The following is a 22,162-nucleotide window of genomic DNA, read 5'->3' as shown; positions in this document are numbered from 1 at the left end:
AACCAAGGTTACTTAACTAGCCCAAGGCCATAAAATCATTAAAAATTCTCTCTTGAACACTCTACTAGTCTGCCTCTAACCAAAATAAAACAACTTTAATGAAATTAACCTGGCAGGGTAGTATCTGAAATATAAAAACTTCCTAATATTTTTTCTTTAAGATTTATTTGTTTGAGAGAGCGAAAGCACGTGGGTGGGGGAGGGACAGAGGGAGAGGGAGAAAATCTCAAGGAGACTCCCCGCTGAGCTTGGAGCCCGTCTGGGGCCTCGATCTCATGACCCTGAGATCATGACCTGAGACACAACCAAAAGTCAGATGCTTAAATAACTGAGCCAGCCAGGTGCCCCTCCTAATATTTTTCTCATGACTCATATCAGGGGTTTTCTGTAAGGACCCAGACAGTAAATACTTCCAGCTTTGCAGGCCATACGGTGTCTCTTGCAACTACTCCATTCTGTCTCTGGAGCAAGAGAGCAGCTATGGACAATATGTAAACAAATGGGATTGGTTGTCTCCTAATAAAACCTTTGTATTAGAAAACAGGTGACTGGCCATATATGGCCCATGGTCATAGACTGCTGACCCCTGATCATCATCATTATTATTTAAAAAACAATTCTCAAATTTAGGAAAGGCTCAGTGTGAGATAACAGTAAGATGAACATATGACTAGAGCAAAGGAATACACATCTACCAGGGAGCACAGGTTAAACTGAACCAGTATGTGTCTGTAAACAAAAGGAAAAGGAAAAAGAAAATGTAGACATTAATGAAGTAGAAATAACCTGGCCCACTTGGATCTGAATGCTGGCTTCACCACCTCTCACCTTTGTGACCATGGACAGTTAAAAAAAAAAAAAATTCTCCAGGCCTTAGCTGTAAATGGAGAAATAAAATTTCTATCACACGGCACAGTTACAAGGATTAGAAGATAGAAGTAACTGCCCTAGAGTGGTAGGCAAGTCCATCTCATAACACAGCTCCCTCCTCACGACACTTTCCATAGTAGGAGTGCCTGGCTATCAGCAGGGGCACAGTGAATATCTGCTGAACAAATGAGCAGAAGGAAAAAACCAGACTAATTCTAGATGGAGAAAACAGGCTAGAATAAATCAAACATTATGGCATTTATTATAATACCAAAGTTTAATCAGAGTTTAGAATCCATGGTTGAGTCAGAAACTGCCCTGACATCTTGGATTATGAAGTGTTATCCCTTCTCGAATCACAGAAAATTAGGAGCAAGAATCTAATATACTGTTGTTTTACTCAAATTGGTATTGGCTTATTCCACTGGGTCAATATCCAAGTTTTCCTGACGTACCAAAACCAATAAATCCTAAAGCCAGATGGCTGTAGTAGGGTGCTCACTTTTCCCCCTGGAATTGGTAACAGAGTGAGAACTGATATCTTCCCACTTCAGCACCATTCATTCTAATACAATACAGTGGAAAATTTTATGACTGTGCCGGAACGTCCTATACTTTCCTTCCCTCTACCTATTTCTTTAAAATTTAAACAGGTTATAGAACGATTGAGTTTCTGTTATGAAGCACATTAAAGAATTGTATTAGTAGCAATATGCTGGTAATGAAGAAACAATTTTCTTATTAAGTAGGGCTGTAAATCACATTTTCTCTTGGGCACTGAAACGTTAACATTGAAAACTAGATTGTGAGCCTCTTTTCAATATCTCTTCTTTGCAAGTCGCTTCTGAATTTTATTTTCAGCACGGGAGCAGGCTCCTTACAAGTCGAGTTTTACAAAGTCAGCAATCGGGTACGGCATTGCTGGGCTTCATCATCCGGGGAGTTAGCTGGGGGTACAGAAAACTCTCTGACATGGACCCAACACACCGTAACATGTTTCTTTCCCAGAAAGCCTTGCCTCAATTACACTTTTGTCCATTTCAGGAGTCTTCCATGGGGTGGATGGATTCCTATTAAAAGCTCTTCTAGAGACACCTGGGTGGCCCAGTCGGTTAAGCATCTGCCTTCGGCCCAGTCCTGGGATCGAGTCCCGCATCAGGCTCCCTGCTCAACGAGGAGCCTGCTTCTCCCTCTCCCTCTGCCTGCTGCTCCCCCTGCTTGTGCTCTCTCTCTCTCTCTGACAGATAAATAAATTAAAAATAAATAAATAAAAGCTCTTCTATTTCTAGCATTAACAGTTGGTACCGTAAATGACCACATGGTGTGTTTAGAAGGTCACTGTTACTGCTTTTCTTGCCATCAACATTAGTAACTTGTTATCTTTTAGGGCTAGCTTCTTAAAAACAAAACAAAACAAACAAAAAACCCCAAAAAACCCAACTCTCTAGCCTGGAGATTTTTTTTTTTTTTAATTTCTTTTAATTGCCTTCGCCTTTCTATAGAAAATACTGTAACCTATGTCCCTCTATGTTCTATCGTAGCTAATAACACCACATTGAGAGAAAAACTCAAGCAAAAGAACTGGACTTATTTAGAACATAAGAAGACCGTATTATCTCAAGAGAACTCTGCCTTGGTTTGGAATATCGGCCTAAGTTTATGTGGCATTTTCTCATGATACTGCATTAATTATGTTACTCCCTGTTTACCCATCCCCTCACAGCAGTAACATCATAACAAAATCTCTTCAATGTTTCTACCAGAAAAATCCTCAGCACATGGTAGGTCCTGAAGTGATCACCCTCAGCTGATGCTCATACTTTGCCAGCCTAGCATTGAAGTTCTCCACATTTTAGCCCCAACCTAATTTTCCTGTAACTGTCTCATCTAAAGACATCTACTCTTGCTTAAATCGGACTGACCTTGTCTCCGAAACATGCGATGGACCTGCCTATGGCAAACCTGTGTTGCCATCTTGAGTGCCTCTAAAGAATGCTAGAATAAAACCCGTTGGTAGACCTACTACGAGCCCTTCTACTTCTAATTCAGATGCCATCATCTCCTTCTCTGTAGAGCCTTCTCGGATCCCTTACTCTTTGCAGTAGGCTCCGGGCTCAGACTTTTAAACACAGATGACTTTTGTGTTTCTTTGACTTAAATTTCCTACTAGATGTGAACATCCATGAGGGTCGGCTCTCCTGTGTGTTCTCATCATAGGATCCACTAAGCCCAGCAAAGTGTCTTATACCAAAAAGGTGCTTCAGAAACGAGTGTTGAGTAAGTGGGCGTTGATTATGTAAACAGCTCTCTTGATGGAGATCACCAGAACTTCAGAGCCACTGTAGAATACCAGCTGCTGTGATCTGTAGTCACACATCCTGGAGCTTTTAAGAAGAGAAGCTCTGAAAAATCTGTCCTTTCCCTGCTAGGAAAATAGAAGCTAACAAGTTCATTTAACCACAGACGGTCCTAAGGGGCACATGAAACACACTCCAGGAAAGGATGCTTCGGGGATTGAAAAAAACCGTGGCTCAAACAAAACGTGCATCTCCTTAAATGTATACCTGCTTACACAAGCCTTTATGTGCTGAATGCAAGAAGAAGTTGTCATTAAGTAGGGAACGATAAAGTTAAACAGTCTATGTCTTGTAAAGAATATGTGACTCTTTCAATGAATTTTTAAGTTAACTCTTGAGCGCTCAACTCGGAGTCATCTGGGTTTTAAAAGCTACAAGTTAAAGAAACACAGAACCTCAAACACACTAGTTTTAAGTGAAAGGAGCCACACACAGATACCACGTATGACGCCACTTACATTAAATGTCTAGAAAAGGCAAATCTGTAGAGACATAAAGCGGACTGACTGTTACTTAGGGCAGGTGGTGAGAACAAAGATGAACTGAACAGGTGTGAGGAATCTCACTGGGACGATGGAAATGTTCTAAGACTGGATTATGATGATGGTTGCATAATTTGGTAAATTTATTAAAGCCTCTGCATTATACACTTATATACTGAAAATGAGTGAATTTTATATGTAAATTATACCTCAATGAAGGTATAAAAAGTGCAGTGAACGGAAGAAGATAGTACAGTGATCATTAGAAATCTACTTAAGGCAGAGAAAGTAACCCATTTTAAGCTCCAATTTAACAACAGAACTGAACTCATCTTACCTTAATAAAAAGTGAGAGGAAGACTTACAATATTCTAACATGAGACTTCAAAAGTATCTGAATACATTAAAACTCCACCCATCTGTATTCACCCCGTCTAATTCTATGACCATCTTTTACCATTTGCAAAACAAATGCCTAACCTTTAAGAAATGCAACCCAACAGTTCCCTAGTTGCTATAATAACATTTGGTTGTTTCATGTAAACTCAATGCTTGCTTTTATTTCATGGAGACAAAAAAGGAAGTCTGTTAGTTCGTTCACGTCACAACATTCTCAACAGGAGCATTACTCAAACAGAAACAAAAAGTCTTAAGATATTAACACCGTATCTACCTCTCAAAGAAAGCACTGTCACTCCCCCCAGTAAAACAGTGTAAAGACAACACAAAAGTCATCCAAGTTAAATTTCCCAGCAAAAAGTAGTGTGACAACTCCCCAAATGTTGTTCTTCTTTAGTGAAATTTAATTCCAACTATTCACTAAATCTCCACTAAGATTTATCTAAAACCTTCTACAAGGCAGGCCCTCTGCATGATGCTAGGTAAAAGCCCGTCCTTGCCTTCAAGGAGCTCATAGTCCAGGCGGCAAAGAGGCAACAGGTAGTAAGAGTGTAAGGAATACCCACGGCCAGGGGCATACCAAGGAGGTCACCTAACCTGGCCTCTGCCAGAAGAGACGGCAGCTGGGTAGGGGGGGTTTGCAGAACCGGCTGGGACGTGCCAAGCAGCAAACACAAGGCACAGAATAGGCTGTAAATCAGGATGTCACGTTATCTGAAATGAACCGTTGGACAGCTTGTTAGACCCAAGAGGGTTTAACAAGCGTAAGACCTGTGACTCTGAATTTTATTTTTGGTGGGGGAAGGCCGTGGTGGTAGGCTGGAGAGAAATTTCAAACTCTGGTATGAAGCTTTCCTTTTCCCCTAACAGAGGAGATCCAAGTCAACAGTGAGTTACCTCGGACCACCTCTTCCACAGACTCCGTGGTGGTGGTTGTGGTCGTGGCGATGCTGGTGGTTCTCTCTGTGGCCTCTTCATAGGGTTCTTCTGCCTCTTCCTCTACCTCATCACCATCCTCGTCATCCTCGTCGTCCTCGGCTTCTTCTTCCTCAACATCAGCCACCTCCTCCTCCTCCGCTACTTCCACTACTTTGTCTTCGCTGGAGCAGGAAATAAAAATAACAGTAATAGTCATTTAAACAAATTTCAGGAAGGGGGGAGGGGAACCAACAGGTTTTTGGTAATTTGAGAGGGAATGTGGCATCAAAGAAAACACATATGCGAGACTTGAAGCCGGCAGGTCAAAGTAGGAATCCCAGCTCAGCAGATCTAGTGTTCTGTTTTTTTTTTTTTTCCTTAAGATTTTATTTATTTGAGAGAGAGTGAGTGAAAGAGAGAGCACGAGCGGAGGGGCATAGGGAGAGGGAGAAGCAGGCTCCCCGCCGAGCAGGAAACCGGATGCAGGACTCAATCCCAGGACCCTGGGATCATGACCTGCATCGAAGGCAGATGCTTACCGACTGAGCCACCCAGGTGCCCCAAGTCTATAGTGTTTTACCCCTTCTTAGTTTACACAGTTGCAAAAAGGGTATACTGTGATTCCAATTATATGCTATTCTGGAAGAGGCAAAAATTATGGAGACCGTTAAAAAGATCAGTGGTTCCTGGGGGGTCAGGGTGAAAAAGGGAGGAATGAATAGGCAGAGCACAGGGGACTCGTAGAGCAGTGAAATTACTCTGTACGATACTCTAACAGTGAACACAGGACACATGCATTTGTCAAAACCAACAGAACTGTACAAAACAAAAGTGAACTCTAATAACTAATGTATCGATATTGGATCAGATGTACCATTCTCATGAAAATGTTAACAACAGAGGAAATGTGGGGGTGGCCAGAGTGGGGGGAGAGGGGGACACTCTGTACTTCCTGCTCAAATTTTCTGTAAAGCTAAAGCTGCTCTAAAGAAATAAAGCCTATTAAACAGCACAGAGGAAGGAGGACACCCAAACTGAATTTGCTGTACGCAGGTGACTTCTCATCACGCATGTGAAAATACCACACAGCATCTGCATGGTAGATACTCAATTAGTAAAGGTGGAAACTGGTTCAAATATTGCGATTCAAAGTTTCAACTGGATATGGACGAGGAAGAAAAAACTGGGGTGAATAAATCTGGACTATCCAGGGGTCAGGGATGCCTTCTGAAACCATACAGCTGTGGTCCCCACTCTTGCTTCTTGCGTAGACACTGTAGATGAAGTATTCCAGTGCTTCTCAAATGTTAGCAACTATCAGAATCACTTGGAAGGGTTCCTGAAACACAGAGCACCAGACACCATCCCCCAGGCTTTCTGAATCAGTGGGTCTAGGATGGGGCCTGAGAATTTGCATTTCTAATAACTTCCTCGGTGATACTGATGCTGAAAGTCAGGGGGTGATATTCTGAGAACCACTAGAATATGCAATACTGGGAAGAATGGTAACAGATAGCCAGTAAATCACAGTACAATTGGGAAGGGGATCAGAAATAATACGTAGGGCATTAAATATGTAGATACTGATGCACAGTGGTGAGTAATAAATCAGCACACGTGGATGGAGGAAGAGGGGTACATCTGGAACAAAATGAGAAAGCCCCAATAAGATATCCTTGTGGAAATTGTGTACCCGCAGTGCAGACATGGTCAAAAGCATCTGAAAGATGATAAATGAGGATAGGAACGTGTTAAACAGTAGAAGTATTTATCACACTCCATCTGGCCAGATAGGAGAAATACACGTTGCATCCTTGCTCAGATCACAGAAACAATAATGACAAAAGATCTAGATGTGGCAGAAGCCTCCAACCTACCAGAGCCTCTGCCACGGGTCTCATCTGACAAGAAGCATCACAGGAGTAAGACTGAGGGCTGCCATGCTGACAGGTTTGCCCAGAAAAAAAGAAACAGGGGGGAATTATTACCCCACGGCTGACTCTCGCCTAGAAGGAGAAGGTCGTTGGGCAGTGTACAGGAAGTCAGATTTCAAACACGTTAGGGAACGGGAACAGTATGATTCCATGGTGTGGGAAGACAGAAAGGAAAAAGGCAAAAGAGGCTCCCACAAACTGAGCCAGAAGGACAGCCACAAGTAATTCTGTGGAGGATGAAAAAGAAAAAGATATGTAAGGAGATGGAATACAGCACTAGAAGGAATTCCTTTAATCGGATTAACCCATAATTTAAGGAAACTTTATAGATGTTCTATAGAAATGTGTCCCGCCTGACAAGTGGAACACCTTTCTAATTCCGATTAAATATGATGCAAGGATAATAAATGAACACCTCCAAAGAAGTTGAAGCATGTGGCTAGAGAAAAAGGAGGAACTTATTAAGCAGAATAACATTAATCATAATTTATTAGTGTGTTAATAAATGAAGTGTAATACAGCAGACCCTAACCAGTTATTTTAACATTTCCATATAAGACCAAGCAGAAAAAGGTAAGAAGGGAAAACGTTGCCACTGATCAGATGGTACAAGCCTTTATCTGCTTCAAGATAAATGGGGTGCCATCGTTATTTCCTGATTACCTGAATTCCTGCATAGAAGTCTAACCGAGGCAACAATTCCAAAGAATTCTGAACTTAACAGTTGCTCACTTAGATGCTCCAAATTTTACCCAGTATCCTGCCTCATTTTTCTAGAGAATCTCAATGTTGTACTACTGTCCCACCAGCCAATTTACTCTCTTCTGTATTCAGTCAAATTACAGGCACCAATACTATTCGGTTCTCTAAATTAAGTAGAAAACTGAGGTAAAGCCAGAGAGAAAAATCAAACCAAACCAGTGTTCTCCTGAAGCCATGAAGTGTGCATGCCTGTTGTTTTGTGGGTCCCAGTATGTGATCTATGTGATCTGGGGAGAAGACAGCACTGTGCTTCCAGGTGCGACCGTCAAAACAGGACTGGGTACCCCCGGGAATCTCCCTCAACCTCCCCCGTTATGACCTGACTGTTGCACCTAAGGCTCCAAACAGAAAACATGCTTGTGAGAAGAGCTGTGTTTCAAGTGATCGGCATCCTAGCATGTGTCTAGCCACAAAAAAAAAAAAAAAAAAAAAAAGAGTGAAATATACACCCGTCATCCATCACTGCATCTGCCTGAGCAATTTACTAGCTATATAATAACAAGGAACAGAGATACATAATAGTTCAACTGGCTGAGGAATTAAATTACTTGGCTTAAGAGAACTAGGTCCAGTTCTTATTACCATGGCTTTGATTTCTGGAATTTAATTATCTATTTGGACACAATTAAAACAGCAGCATGCAGTTACGTTTGTAATGATACTCCATCTGCCCAAAGAATGCCAAACACACCAGCATCATGCTGCCAACCGCAGATTTCACAGATAGCAGGGAACACAGAAAAGGGGAGAGAAAACGGACTTTTCCACCAACTCTTCAACTGCTGGGCAGCTTTGTTCTGCGATGTGAGTCCAGCGAGCTGGTTTTGGAAAGCTGCTCGCAGTGCAAGAAAATGCCAAGGAAGGGCCAGTTGATGGAAGTGTGAGGCTGGGTGTCATAAAGTAATTTCCTTGTAAATAATCAAAGAACTCACAATAAAACAATTCCTTGGTAACACGGTGGAATATTCATATCAGATTCACATGACTTAGTGTCTGTCAATTGACAGGAGACAGCTTTTATGGCCTTTGAAGTCCAATAATGAGAAACACTTCTAAAGAATGAGGGGACAATACTGATCATCCTCAGGAGTATCTGACTTTAATAAGAAGGTTAAAGGGTCAAAGGGACATTTCTAGGAGGAAATAAATCACTGATAATGAAATTTTATGTGTCAGCACGCAAGAGTTTACTCTGATGAAGGATATGCTCCATCACAAAGGTGACTCTCCTTGTATTTCTACATCAAGGCTGACCTTGACAGATTCCACCTGCCATTGGCTCCCTGACGTTCCCTTCAGATGGGGAAAGATTTGATTCACGTACCAGTTTTAACTCCTTTTTGTTTAAGTTACACAAAACAATTCACTATTTGCATTCTCTAAAAGAGCTGTATTTACTCTTTCATAGCATCTGCTAAAACTGACTTTCTGTTGCCCCTCTGTAGGACAAAGGAGAGGAAGCAACATCCAGAAAGCCGTGACCCCCGTGGTTTATGTGAATTGGACACGCACGGGACCTGAACACCACGTTGATGGGGGAGATGAAACAGAACAGCTTTCAATTCCCAAAATGTAAGACCAAACCAGGACCAGAGGGGCAAGTCTCAACAGGAAGATGCTCAGACACATGTATGTTTATTGAACTAGAAAGGGGAAGAAAGCGTCTCCCAGAGTCAGGAATAGAGAGAGAAGATAAAGCAAAATTTTCAAAAGGTAAACAGACTATTTTCCCCTCTATGCCCCAGTTCTTGGTGCTCCCAGAGTTTAACCTGGAGGGTACAATGGCCGAAGACTCAGTGTGTTCCAGGAGAAAGCACGATCCTAAATATTGCTGTGAAATTAGGAAAATTAGAAGTTGCCAGAAAACGTGAGAAAAGATAAAAGAATGGAAGCTTATTCTTCAGGGTTCCGAGTAAAAGATTCAAGAGGCGCAGAGCAAAGTTAAGAAAAAGCCAGTGTCTCTCCCACCTAAAGGCGCTGTTAGGAGGCAAACATGCACCTGGACACACGGCCTGATGCCATTTACGTAAATGTGAGAACAGGCAGCCCTTCACGCCGCTGCCGGACTCACAGGCGGTGTGCACTTTGGCGGGGGTTATCTGTGACTGGCAGGGGAACGGGACAGAGGCCTCTGGGGGGCCGGCCAGGCGGCACTGGGATCTGGGGGTCAGTTCTCGGGTGTGTGTTCAGTTTTGAAAGCCCATCATCGGGCTGGGTACTGTGTTAGGTGCACTTCTCTTTATGTAAGTTACACTTCAGGAACGAGGGGTGAAAGGGAGAGGATACTGCTTCTGTCCTGCCCCACTCTTCCCTGACAGTCTCACGACGGAGTGAGAACAAGAGCTCTTTAATTGATAAAACTGTATTTTCCGGGACTCCACATCTGAAAACAAACAAACAAAAAAACAAAAAACCTGCACTCCAAACCCCCAATCCCATGAGGGCACAAATTATGAAGGTAGAAGGCAAATAATAATAACAACAACAACAATAATAATGGTATGTAGATATGATAAATTATATATATAATTATATATAATAATTACATAGAATAACATATATAATCTTTTCATTAGTGAAAATCTTTCACTACCTGAAGGGACTATAAATAATGACATATACATAGATATACATGAATATATATAGATGTACATTTGTGTAAATATACAACTATACATGTATACACATATAATGTATATACACATGTATGGCTCCTTCAACCATGGCCTCACTAACTAGGCTGAACTGGTTAAATAATTAATTCTCCAAGTTAATTAATTCATTAATAGATACTTTATAAATGAATTTGAACGTGAGGTTCATATAGGATTCAATCTACCATATGTTGATGATTACTAAAAAAAAAAAAGTTACCTACCTTTAATGTTGTACTATGAGAATCTCTCCTGCCTACAGGTAATAATATATAAAAACAGACCCCCACAGATTTCTCTTTAGTAGTCTACTGAGTTTCAGTATAGTTGTTTTGATGACATTCCTAGTTAGTAGGTATTGTTAATTTTTCATTTAAAGGATCTCTGAGAATTTGATTAGTCTTCTCTCCTGAGAAATGCACTGTGGCAGAAATTGCTGGTAAGCTACCCCAAAGCCACACCTCACTCCCTTCCCCCATCCCTTCGACCAGAGAAAATAGGAAGCAAACATTTCACGCCCTGTCTCCCTTGCAGATAGTGAAGGCCAAAGTGACCGCCGGGTCTCTGGATAATCAGATGCCAGCAGACATCTGCTTGGACCTCTAGGTGGGGTTTCTAGGAAGGCTTCACTTTCCAGATGAGAAGGCTCATCATACTGAGTAGCCCTTTGCCTTCTATTACTTTCTCCCCAGAAGGGCAACCGCCACCTGTCAATGGTTAGTCGATAAACATCCAGATGCAGAAACTAATAAGGAGAGTGGGGTGGAAAGATACAAAAAGGTCACGTCTCCGCAGCACTGCACCAGCCCGGGGCTCCCTACCACTAATGACTCGAGTTTTGGGTATTTGCAGCTAAAAGCGTTCCTTGCAGATGGTTGGACTCCTGCTTCAGGGATTTAAGGACAAAACTGAGACAGCCAAAATTCATGACTCAGGCATTAAGGATGAGATACAGACAACCTTAGTCTGAAATGAGAATGTATCATCATTGTTACATATTTAATCGGAATGTTTCTTCTGGGCAAGAGAATCTACTCTGATTACTATATGAGTAACAGACATACTGCCTACTAAATGTTTTAGAAATTCAAAGGGGAAAGTGATTCTGGTGAGCCAGAAGTGTCTGAGCTGGTAGGCCGTGAAAAGCGGGTATGAGGATGAGGGAGGGACACCCATATAATGCACAATCAGGAGTAACAAATTACGTAAGCTTGACTATAACAGAATTCAACGAGGACTGAATTTTAATAGTGAGGTATGTTAAATTGCAGAGGTCAAGTATTCAGAGACTTTTTCTTTAGTCAACGGATAGTGAAGTATTTGAGTTGAAACAAATGTGTGCCAATTGTTAACGAGCAAAAAAAGGGTCACGCATTAATTTACCTACCCACTGAGCCATTCTTTTTTTGAGCAGGGAGCCCGATGTGGGACTTGATGCCAGGACCCGACTAAGCCATTCTATTAACAGCCTCTCTATGCCACGTACTAGCCATTAGACATCCAACCAACAATGTTTATGGTGCTTTCGCCAACTGCCAGGTGCTAGTCCAGAGACTGATCGTGGACTTGTGAGCAGGACAGAGCCTCTACTTTCCTGGAACATATATTTTCGTGGGTGAGGCACAATATGAATAAATAAGAAAAAAAAGTCAAAAGTATACAGAGAAAGGAAAGGGGGCTTACGTATTAACCGGTGACTATAACAGTTATGTGGGGCGGGAATGGGGGCAGCATTTCAAAGAGGATGGTCAGGGGAAGGCCATCAAGACACAGAAGGCTGAGAGTCCGGGTAGGGGGGTTGATTGGGGTGGGAGGAATAGCAAGTGCAAAGGTCCTGGCCTGAGGAAAAGATGATAAAGAGAAAGCCAGTGAGCTTAGGGGGCAGTGGATGAGGGGGAGAAGTATAAGGTAAGGCGGTAGAGACAGACAGGAAGGGCATGACTCAGTGAGGCCACGTTGGTTAAGAAACAGCAAGTTTATTCACATGCAACAAAAATGACTCAATCAGATTTAAGTTTTAAAGATGGCTCTGGTTACTGAGTGGAGAGCAGACTCTAGGGACTCAAGAGTAGAAGCTGGGACATTGCTTTGGGAGAAACACACTGGGGAGCAAGGGTAGCTCACGGGGCTAACAGCCAAAAGGACAATGACGTCACTGTCCAAAACATGACAGTACTACAGTGATAACAATTTTGAAGGCTAGGAAACCCAAAAGAATAAGATCTGACCAGACCTGGCGTGTACAGCAAGACATCCATGAGGAAAGGATGACTGAAGTGTGATCTACAGAAGACCAAGGTTCATGAAGGCTGGGGGGCTTAAGAACACTCTCCACAAGACAGGGTAGGCCGAACATATGCAAAGACCCTGTGGCAGGAGGGAGGAAAACCTAAGAGCCTGAAACAGAGTCAGCTGACAAGAACAAAGAGTAACCAAAGAAGGACAAATGATCAGCGGAATGGATAGGATGGCTCATGGTTTATTTTGACACACCCTAGAAGCTAGGAGTGGTTTTTACATTTTTAAAGGATTATGACAAGAAAAAAAAAAGATATGTAACAGAGGTGGTACGTGGCCTGCAGAGCCTAAAATGTTTATTATCTGACCCTTTACAGAAAGTGTGCTGACTCCTTGCATAGAAGGTGGACTATGGGGTGAGGTGGGTATGGAAAGAACATACGACCGTGCTTTGTCCTGATTTGAAATGAGATCAAACAAAACAAAGTGAAAGGCCTCTAGGATGTCCAAGTTCTAAAATTCCAGAGTAGAAACAATAGTGACCCCTGCTCCTCGCCTTCCTAGGAGCCAGCAGAACACAGGGTCCAAGGAGACAGGAAATCTTGCAGCATGGTGGAGTGGTTAAAAGTATGAACTCTGGGGCCTGCCTGCCTGGACTTAAATCCTGGCTCTGTGACCCTGAGCAAGTTAGTTAACCTCTCTGTCTCTTTCTCTTCATCTATAAAATGGCAAACTTTACAGGTGCTACTTCCATTCATAGGGGTATGATGAGACATAAACTGGGTAAATATTTGTAATGCACTTAGAACAGCACCTGACCCACCATGAGTACCACTAAAATGTAATAAAGCAAAGGTCACACACTACATGCACAGTACGTGACAGGGTAGCTCAAGTGATAGCTATTGACAAGAGCTCAAAAAAATAAAATAGCTTAAAAAATACATGTTAAATGAATGAACGACAGGACTAAATACCACTGAGATATTCTTCCAGAACATTCTGAATTGGTGTATTCTACGACAACTGCATGCAGTTTGATCTTCTTCTTTATGAGAAAACATAAAAGGGTCAGATGTTAGGTAGTCCTAGGAAAGATTTTTAAGAGTACACAAAATTACTTAATCTTTAAAGTTAAAAAAAAAAAAATCCTGTACCAGACTATGTTTTCAGAATTCTGGTACCACATGGCACAATGATATTAATAGACTACTACTACAGAATCCAGTATTAAATTCATGAGTCTACTGGCTACTCAGGTTTTTGCCAATACTAAGAATAAAACTAACGGCATTCACTAAACGGTGCCAGGCATGAGAGAAAATTGAAGGATTATAAAAACAGTGCTTTAGTATGAAATCAACTTCTCTTCAGACTGGCCTATCGGCTCTGCCCTGTTTGATTTAGTCAAATTCTGAAGTATGAGGCTGAAGTAAGCAAAGAAGAGCAAACCAAGCCTTGGTGTAAACTAGTATCACCTGGGTAGAGTATGAGACAATTTCTCTTTTCTCCACCATCTCACTACGTACTCATAGTAAGAACATTCCAGGGCCGCCTGGGTGGCTCAGGCGGTTGAGTGTCTGCCTTCGGCTCAGGTCCTAGGATCGAGTCCTGCATCAGGTTCCCTGCTCAGGGGGGAGTCTGCTTCTCCTTCTGCCCCTCCCCCTTGCACGCTCACTCGCTCTCTCTCAAATAAAAACTTTAAAAAAAATAATATTCCAGCAATAGGAAAAAAACAATCTAAGTACTAGCCCTAAGACATGAGACAAATCAAAGGTTGGAGAAGAGGTCATAGAAAACCACCATGGCTTCTTCAGCATGCTGATGTCGGGAGAGAAAAAGGGCTGTTCCAAATCCCGAGCGTTAAGGACGTAAGATGCTGGGGTTGATACTGGATAGAATCTGGGGTAGAAAAATGAGCTGTGAAGGCTATTTCTGTGTCTCAGGAATAATCTGACGATGGACTCCATATCTGAGAATATTAAAAAATTATTGTTAATTTTGTGGGTGAGATGGTATCGTTTGAGCTCTGCAGAAAAATGTTCTTAGGTTTTAGAGATGTAGAAGTATGCAGTATATTTGCTGCTCAAACTTTAAATCATAAAAAGTCTGCTGAAAGGGGGAAAATGATATTCTGGCAAGACTTGGAGAAAATATTAAGTTTAGCATATAATTATAGTAAAAAGGTAAATTGCTTTTTTAAAGACTATCTTGGAGGCATGAAAAGCTATATATAATCAAAAGCACCTTTTTTTCCTGACAGCTTTATGAACCAACTAGGATTAAGGAGAAGCACCTCAGGTGATAAAAACTTTCAGAGTCATTTAAAGCTCTTGGTAAGTGAACCCCAATCTTGGTTAATCAGATGCTACGCCAGAAAACTTTGAGCACATTCCTCATACCTAAAGATTTGGCAGTTGCTACATACAGGTGATCTGTACACCTTTTGGGTGAAGAGGTGCAGATATGTGCTCTTTAGCCATTTTACCATATTTAAGTGTGAACCAGGTTCTAAGGGGTCTGTTCCACACTCAGAATTCTGTTATCTCTGGGGATGAAAGAGACAAAACTGCCTGACTTCCTGGCACTTCTCATCTAGTGGGGGGAGAGGTGACAACGTAAGAAACCAAGGCAAAGATGTCCGAGCATGTTACAGGTGACAAGTACTATGGGAAAATACGGAAGCAGGAAGGCTGGATAAGGTATGCTGGAATAGGTAGTTGGGAGGTCTGATATAATATTTAAAGAGAATGATAGGAGAACAATGCCCTGAACAGGCGTCATTTCAGCACACAAAATGTGCCTACCGTCATTTTCCACTGTGTCTACACACACAGGGACTAATATAATGCTATAGATGGTCTGTGTACAAAACGGCTGCAAAGCCCTCTAGAAAAGCCACAAAGCAAGACAGCAACCTCCCCTTTCTTTTGGGGACACCTTGTGAAGGACCCTGTCCTTACAAAGAAGGGAAGCAACCTGCCTGTTTCTGTGGGCTTCCCTCTTCTCTCTTCTGAGAAAACAAGTGGTTCTACCTAGAACTCTGCTCCTCCTCCTAGCACACTGCAAGAAACTGTGGCTACACCTTGTCCCGCCCCAGAGTCTCAGGTAGGGTCCCATACATATATCTGCCCCCATCTGCAGGTGGTACGAAGTGCCATTTATCCTTAAAACAAGTCCAAGGCCTCCCTTGCCCCTTTGTTCTTAGAGCCTGAAACAAGTATTTTATGTTTTTTAAAGATTTTATTTATTTGAGAGAGAGAGAGTGAGCGGGAGAGAGAGCACTAGAATGGCCAGGGGCAGAGGGAGAGGGAGAAGCAGGCTCCCCACTGAGCAGGGAGCCCAACTCAGAACTCGATCCCAGGACCCTGGGATCATGACCTGAGCCGAAGGCAGCTGCTTAACTGACTGAGCCACCCAGGCACCCCACAAGTATTTTAAACTGTAGGGTAAAGATGAAGACAAAAAGTAAAGACGAGCATAGTCTGCTACTACGATGGAGTCTTGGATCAGCCAGATGTATAGGAAAAGCATGCTCAGGAGAGGTAGAACTTTTAGTTCATTTTCCAGGAGTGACCCAACTTTCTTCCTCTTCCAGCAATCCAGCTTCCTTGGCTTATTGAGTTTCTTTTTTAAAGTATCTGTAGTTACTGAGAAATTTGTAGAGTTAAAATATCAAATGCTGACACCGCACGTTACAATGCAACAAATGTAGAAGGTGCAGGGCCCTAAAAGGAACGGGGAAGCGCATTCCTTTTTAGGCTAAATCACTGGTAACAGCTGTTTTGAAAATCCTCTTTTCTCGAGGAAAAATTACACTGTGGTAAACTCCAGTTCACTCACCGTTCTTGTTCACAGAGACCTGCAGAGGGGAAACTGGGAAACTGTGGGAATTAAAGGCACATTTTTGGAAGCCGCCTGCCAGCTATGGTGTGACTATGGGCAAGTGACTTATCCTGCTGCGACTTAAGTTTCTTTATCTTTAAAATGGGATAATAACATTTCCTACCCCTGGAGATGCTGTGAGCAATTAATATATACCAAGCACTTAGAAGCACACCTTAAATGCTAACTATCATACCTATCTGCTGTTATTAGACTCTGGCTTAAATTTATGTATGATAAATATGTTTTTTTTCCCCCCTTTTACAGGTGCAAGGTTTTGAAAATGGTCTCAATAAAAGTTATCATTTGTTCTTCATATACAATATTTTCCTTGGGGTTTATTATTTCAGAGAAAAGAAACCTATGAAGACCTATTCTTTATTAGGTACTATGCCTAGTCAAGTCCCAACTGCTGACCACAGGCTTGGAGTCCTGCAGAGCCGGACAGGAAAGGAAGCACAGACACAGTGTCAGAGGTGCGCACATTAACTGTAATGGGTTTTTAAAAAAAGTCTGTTAACAGGGCTTGGGAGGGATGGATTGAGAAGGTTATTAACAGGTGAACTAGGAACCGATGAGTGAACAGACATCGACAGAGAAGACCATGGCAAAGGGGCATTACAGAGACAGGACCCAGCACGTGTACATACAGGACGCGTGTGCAGGAAGGGCAGCTAGCTCAGCGGAGTTGGGAGACAGGAGCGGGCGCTGGGAAGTGAGTGAACTGCAGACACATTACAAAGGACCTTGTTTGCCCTCATTCTTCTAAGTGATTCAGAGCCTGGTAGAGAAACTTTAACAGAAGAGCAGCAAAATTAGCTGTATTTCAGGAAGTCTGAGCTGGCAGAAGTACGAAGGACAGATAGGTGGGGGAGTCACAGGTGGGCACGGGAGAAGGCTCTCCAGAAGCCTGGCCAAGGAGGAGGAGGGTGGTGAGAGTTTTGAGAAAAGAACAGAGCAGAACTGGTGACTGGCTGAAGGGGGCCAGTGACAGGATGAGGCTGATGTGTGGAGCTGGAGTTACTGGGTAGACAGAGGTCACCGAGGGTAACGGGATACATCAGGAAGAATGGATGGTGAAGAAAGGACATGCACGGGGTCAGCTTGGACCATGATGCAAGACAGTGTTGTAGAGGCCTCCAGACTCCAGCTGGAAATAAAGGACTAGAAATTCGGGCCAAAAATATATAGATCTGGGAGGCACTGTTTTTCTATTTCCATTAGGTAAGCAGCAATGCACATTTTTGTTGTTCCCTTAACACTCAAGAGCTACCATTTTTGAAAGACCACAGATAACAGACCAGAACAGCCACTCATTTTCTGCATTGCTTGTATGTCCTGCTATGATATCTTATGTAAGTAGAAACAGAATCTAGCCTGCTGAGGTCTAATTACGCTGTTCTTTCCTGTTTCTCCTCTTTCCCCACAAGGATAATTCAAGTTGCTTTCCAACTCAGTGATCTATGTGAAAAATTCCCCAAGGAGATGCTTTCTGTATTGATTAAAGAGCCTAATCAAGAACATCCTGCGACGTTTAAAACAATAGCATATGAAAAGTCATTCGTTCAACAAATGTTAGTGGATATCAACCATGAACCAGGCATTCTGCCAGATCTGAGGCTCTAGAAGAGGAAAGGATATGATCTCTGCCTTCAGGGAGCCTACATTCTATTGCGGAGAGAAAGACAATCAGCAGATACATTTCTAAAAGGTGTAATTTATGTCAGGATAAAATAAGTAGGCTGCCAAAATTGAGACTCGTGGGAGGAGGGTGTTTTGCAAAGTGATCAAGGGAATTCATTTTGAGAACATGACGGTGAAGCTGAGGCTAAAGATAAAAAGAAACCTAGAAAATTGGGGAAATCAGTACAGGGAGATTGCTCAGTTGTGGGGTGGGGAAGGCCTGCCATGTTTTGTATGATACAGGGACAGCAGTGGGGAGAGGGAGGCATGGGGCGACGCTGGAGAGGTGCAGAGAAGCTGGGTCAAATACGTTCACACCTGGGAAAGAACGCAAGGTACGTGTTGAGTAACCGTTTCAGTTAACACCGTCCTTGGCATGTCAGCAAAAGGGTTCACTGCTTTTCCTCTGTGTATTTGCTTGTTAAGTGTACTCGAGAGCTACTAGCCCATCTCAGTCTTGGGAGTCCCACGGTTAGCTTTATGTACATGTCCACACTCTGTGTCCTGGCTGCTCTAAACAGAATGGCTTAAGATGTGTGTGCGGAAACGGGTGGGTATATAGTGGAGAGGCAATGGGAGCAGAAATCAGTGGGATGCTGCAGTAACTCCAGCAAGAAAAAGCGGTACTAGGATTGTACTAGAAACGATGGAGGCAAGTGCATGAATCCAGAATGGGTAGGATTTGTGGCAAGGATGACATGAGTCCCAGGTTCTTAGCTGTATTTCCTAAGGAAGGGTGTAGGGCCACGACTAAGATCAGCTGTGAGAGAACCAAGGTGGAGGTGGGGGGTGGGAATTAAGAACTCTCTCTCGGACACATTAGGAAACCCTATGCATCTGGCCTTAGTTCTTCAACCTCACCATACAGACCCTCGGACTTCCCACCTGGGGGCTAACCCCAGCTAGCCCGGGCTAACTCAATACAACTAGTATTATAAAGTCAAGGGTGTAGATTACAGCAATCAAGGAGAAGGGGCCAGGAAAGGAAACACCATAATAATCCAAGAGAGATAACCAGAGTCAGGAATTTAAGAACAAAACAAAACAAAAAACATGGTATCAGGATGGCTGGAAAGAAGCAAACACAAAAACTCCAAAGCCTTGGGCAAAGAATGTATAGGGAAGACAGACTGGAAACGAAGACAAACAAGTTATAAAAGAAAAAGGGCTTCGGAGCAAAAGCAAAGATAATCGGTTCTAAGGGCATATTAACCTTAAGGTGCTTTATATTGAAATTTCTATCCTATGAATATTTAGGTTCCTGAGCCCAGCAGCATCTGGTACCTGGTACCTTGATTAGGCAGATAAAGTTATGAGGAAACGAACTACCTTATTTGTCAACTAATACCAACGACAGAGCAAGAGCATATTCAGTCCTATTAAGGGGTCACGGCTAAACATCACAGAATTCTAAACACACTATTCCAGACAAAGATGCGACATTAGAGTCAATTTACCAATGTGCATGCTGGGAAAGAGCACCCCCCACGTGGGAAGAGGTGAGAAAGGCCACCTCATTATGCATGTTCTGTGCATGTAAGTGCTGCTAAGTGTGTTTCAGGGCCAACAGTAAGTTGGACATGAAGCCGAACTACGTACAGAGATGCGATGAAGTGTGGTCTCAGCATCCTGCTCCTCTGTGCTACTATCATAAAATCACTCTATTTTTTTTTTTTAATTTTATTTATTCATCTGTCAGAGAGAGAGAGAGAGAGAGCACAAGCAGGGGGAATTCTAAGGCCATTTTCCAACCCTAGAAAAATCACATTTTCTAATGTTTTGCTTCCCTAAAATAACAAGGACTCCTACATATGTATTCAAATTCATGTTGCTACCAACACCTATTTTAATAATGTTTTCAAACCTCATCTAGGATGGAAAGCGCTTAAGTCATTATCTATTAGTATTGGTTATAATTATTATGAGGCCCACAATACTTTCTAAAGACCTAATTAAGAAGGAACATGTTATAACAGCCATGATTCTCAAACCAGAGGTGGGAGATTAGTCATGATGCCCTAAGGAGAGCTTTTCTAGTTGACTGTGTGAGGTAAGGGGTGGGAGAATAGGTTGACAAAGGAACCAGCAGCCCCCCTCAGCCTGCCCTCCCTTACAATTCTACTCAGTGCACCACAATCAAGCCCACTGAACATTTTAGTTCAACATGCTCTCGTATCTAAGCTTTAACTCCCTTCTAAAAGCAAGTACTATGATAACAGGCGATAGCAATCTTCCCATGTTAGATGTAAAGATACAGGCTCACAAGGAAATTTTACTGGGTCCAAAGCACAATCTAAACCTTTGAGGACATTTCTGAAGCAGAAGTCATCTTCTTAAGGACCAAGTCTGCTCTTTCCTAAACTCTTTGGGTGCGTCTAGTACGTTGGAGTTCTGTTTCCTCACCATGTCTTTTTATGCAGATTAGCTTTACCATCATTAAATGACTGTAAATGTAATGTTGTCCTCTACATCATGATGATAATCTCTTTTCCAGTCCGGTAGCTAGGGTTAGGTTAACATTTTTAGTACCCAGCAACATTAATCTCGTAACTCCTGGTGTCGGAGTGGCTGATATAACAGCGGATTACCAGTGCATACTTCAGTGACACCGCTAAGGCTCTTCACATCAGAATGGCACCGGAGTGCTAAGCAGAAAACTCAGGAAGACCAAATTCAAACAACAGCACAATGGTTTCAAATGCAAAAGAAAATTTCAATTATAGGACACAAGGACAATACAATACCAAATTAGTTATATAGTCTAACTTACCACTGTTCTCAATAAAATGTTGTTATCCTGTATTTTCAAGTAACTTCAAATACCATACTGTACTTGTGAATATTCCTGGGCAGATCTTCCCAGAAATACGCACGACACACCTTACTAAAACCTAGTCAATACACAAGCATTGTAGCCCTATTATATGCTCTATATTCAGTTCTCTCTTTAGAGAGATGTATAGGGTAAAACTGTGTTTCATGGAAAGCAGGACATAAATTACAACAACGAACATCAATCTGCTGCATCTTCAAATGTGTAAAGATAACATGACCAGATAGATGGTCTGTGTGTCCTCTGCTTATTTTTGAAACTGACAATAAATGAATAGAGATTAATAAAAGAGCTGGAGGAAGCACAATTACTAGGATCACTCAAAAACAGAAACAATCACAGTTCGCACTTCAGATGCCTTCAAAAAGTTTATGAAGATGTTTCCTAGTAAACAATACGATACCGATTTATGTATACAATTAAGAAACTAGGAAAAGTCACGGTCAGTAAAATATTACACGGATAATGTTTTTATTTCCTACAGGAATATTTCTGATTAAAGATAACTAACATCTGATGCAAGTAAAATCACACCCATTTAAAGCTGCTTAAATTCGATCAGTGACACAGTTTTATAAAAGACAGAAATATGCTTATATTTACATATGTGTGGGGGGGTGGAGGAGAGGGTTAAGGAAATAACATCTCTGTTTGATGGGCTCATATTGTTTTGCTCAATTACAAATAAATAAACACTATTTGTATAAACAAATATATATATAAAATATACACATGCAAAATAATATACAAATGGTAGATAAAAGTACACCCAATAATAACTTGAATAAAAAATCATTAGTTTGAGCTACTGTATTTACTGAGAGTAATAAATGAACTTCTTTAAAAATGTTGTACATTCTAGAATTTTAACTAATTAATAAGATTAGTGTTCTAATGTCTCACTCCGTACAGGAAATTTGCTATGGATTAAGGAAACAATTTCATTTGCAGATACCTGAGCCTATTTTTGAAGGAAGGAAAGGATACTATTCCTTTAGGACCATTTCAAAACAAACGAAGCATCCATAGATCATGCAGAAAGAGCACACACACACGCGCGCGTATGCGCGCGCGAGCTGTTCAGGTGACCACCAGCTTCAGCTAAGTGGAACAATTTCACCCCCAACTTTACATGTAAACACGGAGA

General features: G+C 42.0%; 1 protein-coding gene across 6 annotated transcripts in view; it reads right to left on the bottom strand.

Annotated features, from left to right (window-relative positions):
• The window catches only part of APP (amyloid beta precursor protein), a 256,472-nt gene that overhangs the window by 112,718 nt on the left and 121,592 nt on the right, over positions 1-22,162 (bottom strand). For all 6 annotated transcript variants that reach the window (XM_036072762.2, XM_036072763.2, XM_036072764.2 and 3 more), the window contains exon 6: positions 5,006-5,208. In XM_036072762.2, the coding sequence (XP_035928655.1) occupies positions 5,006-5,208 (203 nt within the window). The remainder of the gene's footprint in view (positions 1-5,005; positions 5,209-22,162) is intronic.

The sequence above is a fragment of the Halichoerus grypus genome, chromosome 1 (assembly GCF_964656455.1).
Source record: "Halichoerus grypus chromosome 1, mHalGry1.hap1.1, whole genome shotgun sequence".
Lineage (NCBI taxonomy): Eukaryota > Metazoa > Chordata > Mammalia > Carnivora > Phocidae > Halichoerus > Halichoerus grypus.
Note: the sequence above shows the minus strand (reverse complement) of the source record. Positions and strands in the feature narration are given on the sequence as shown.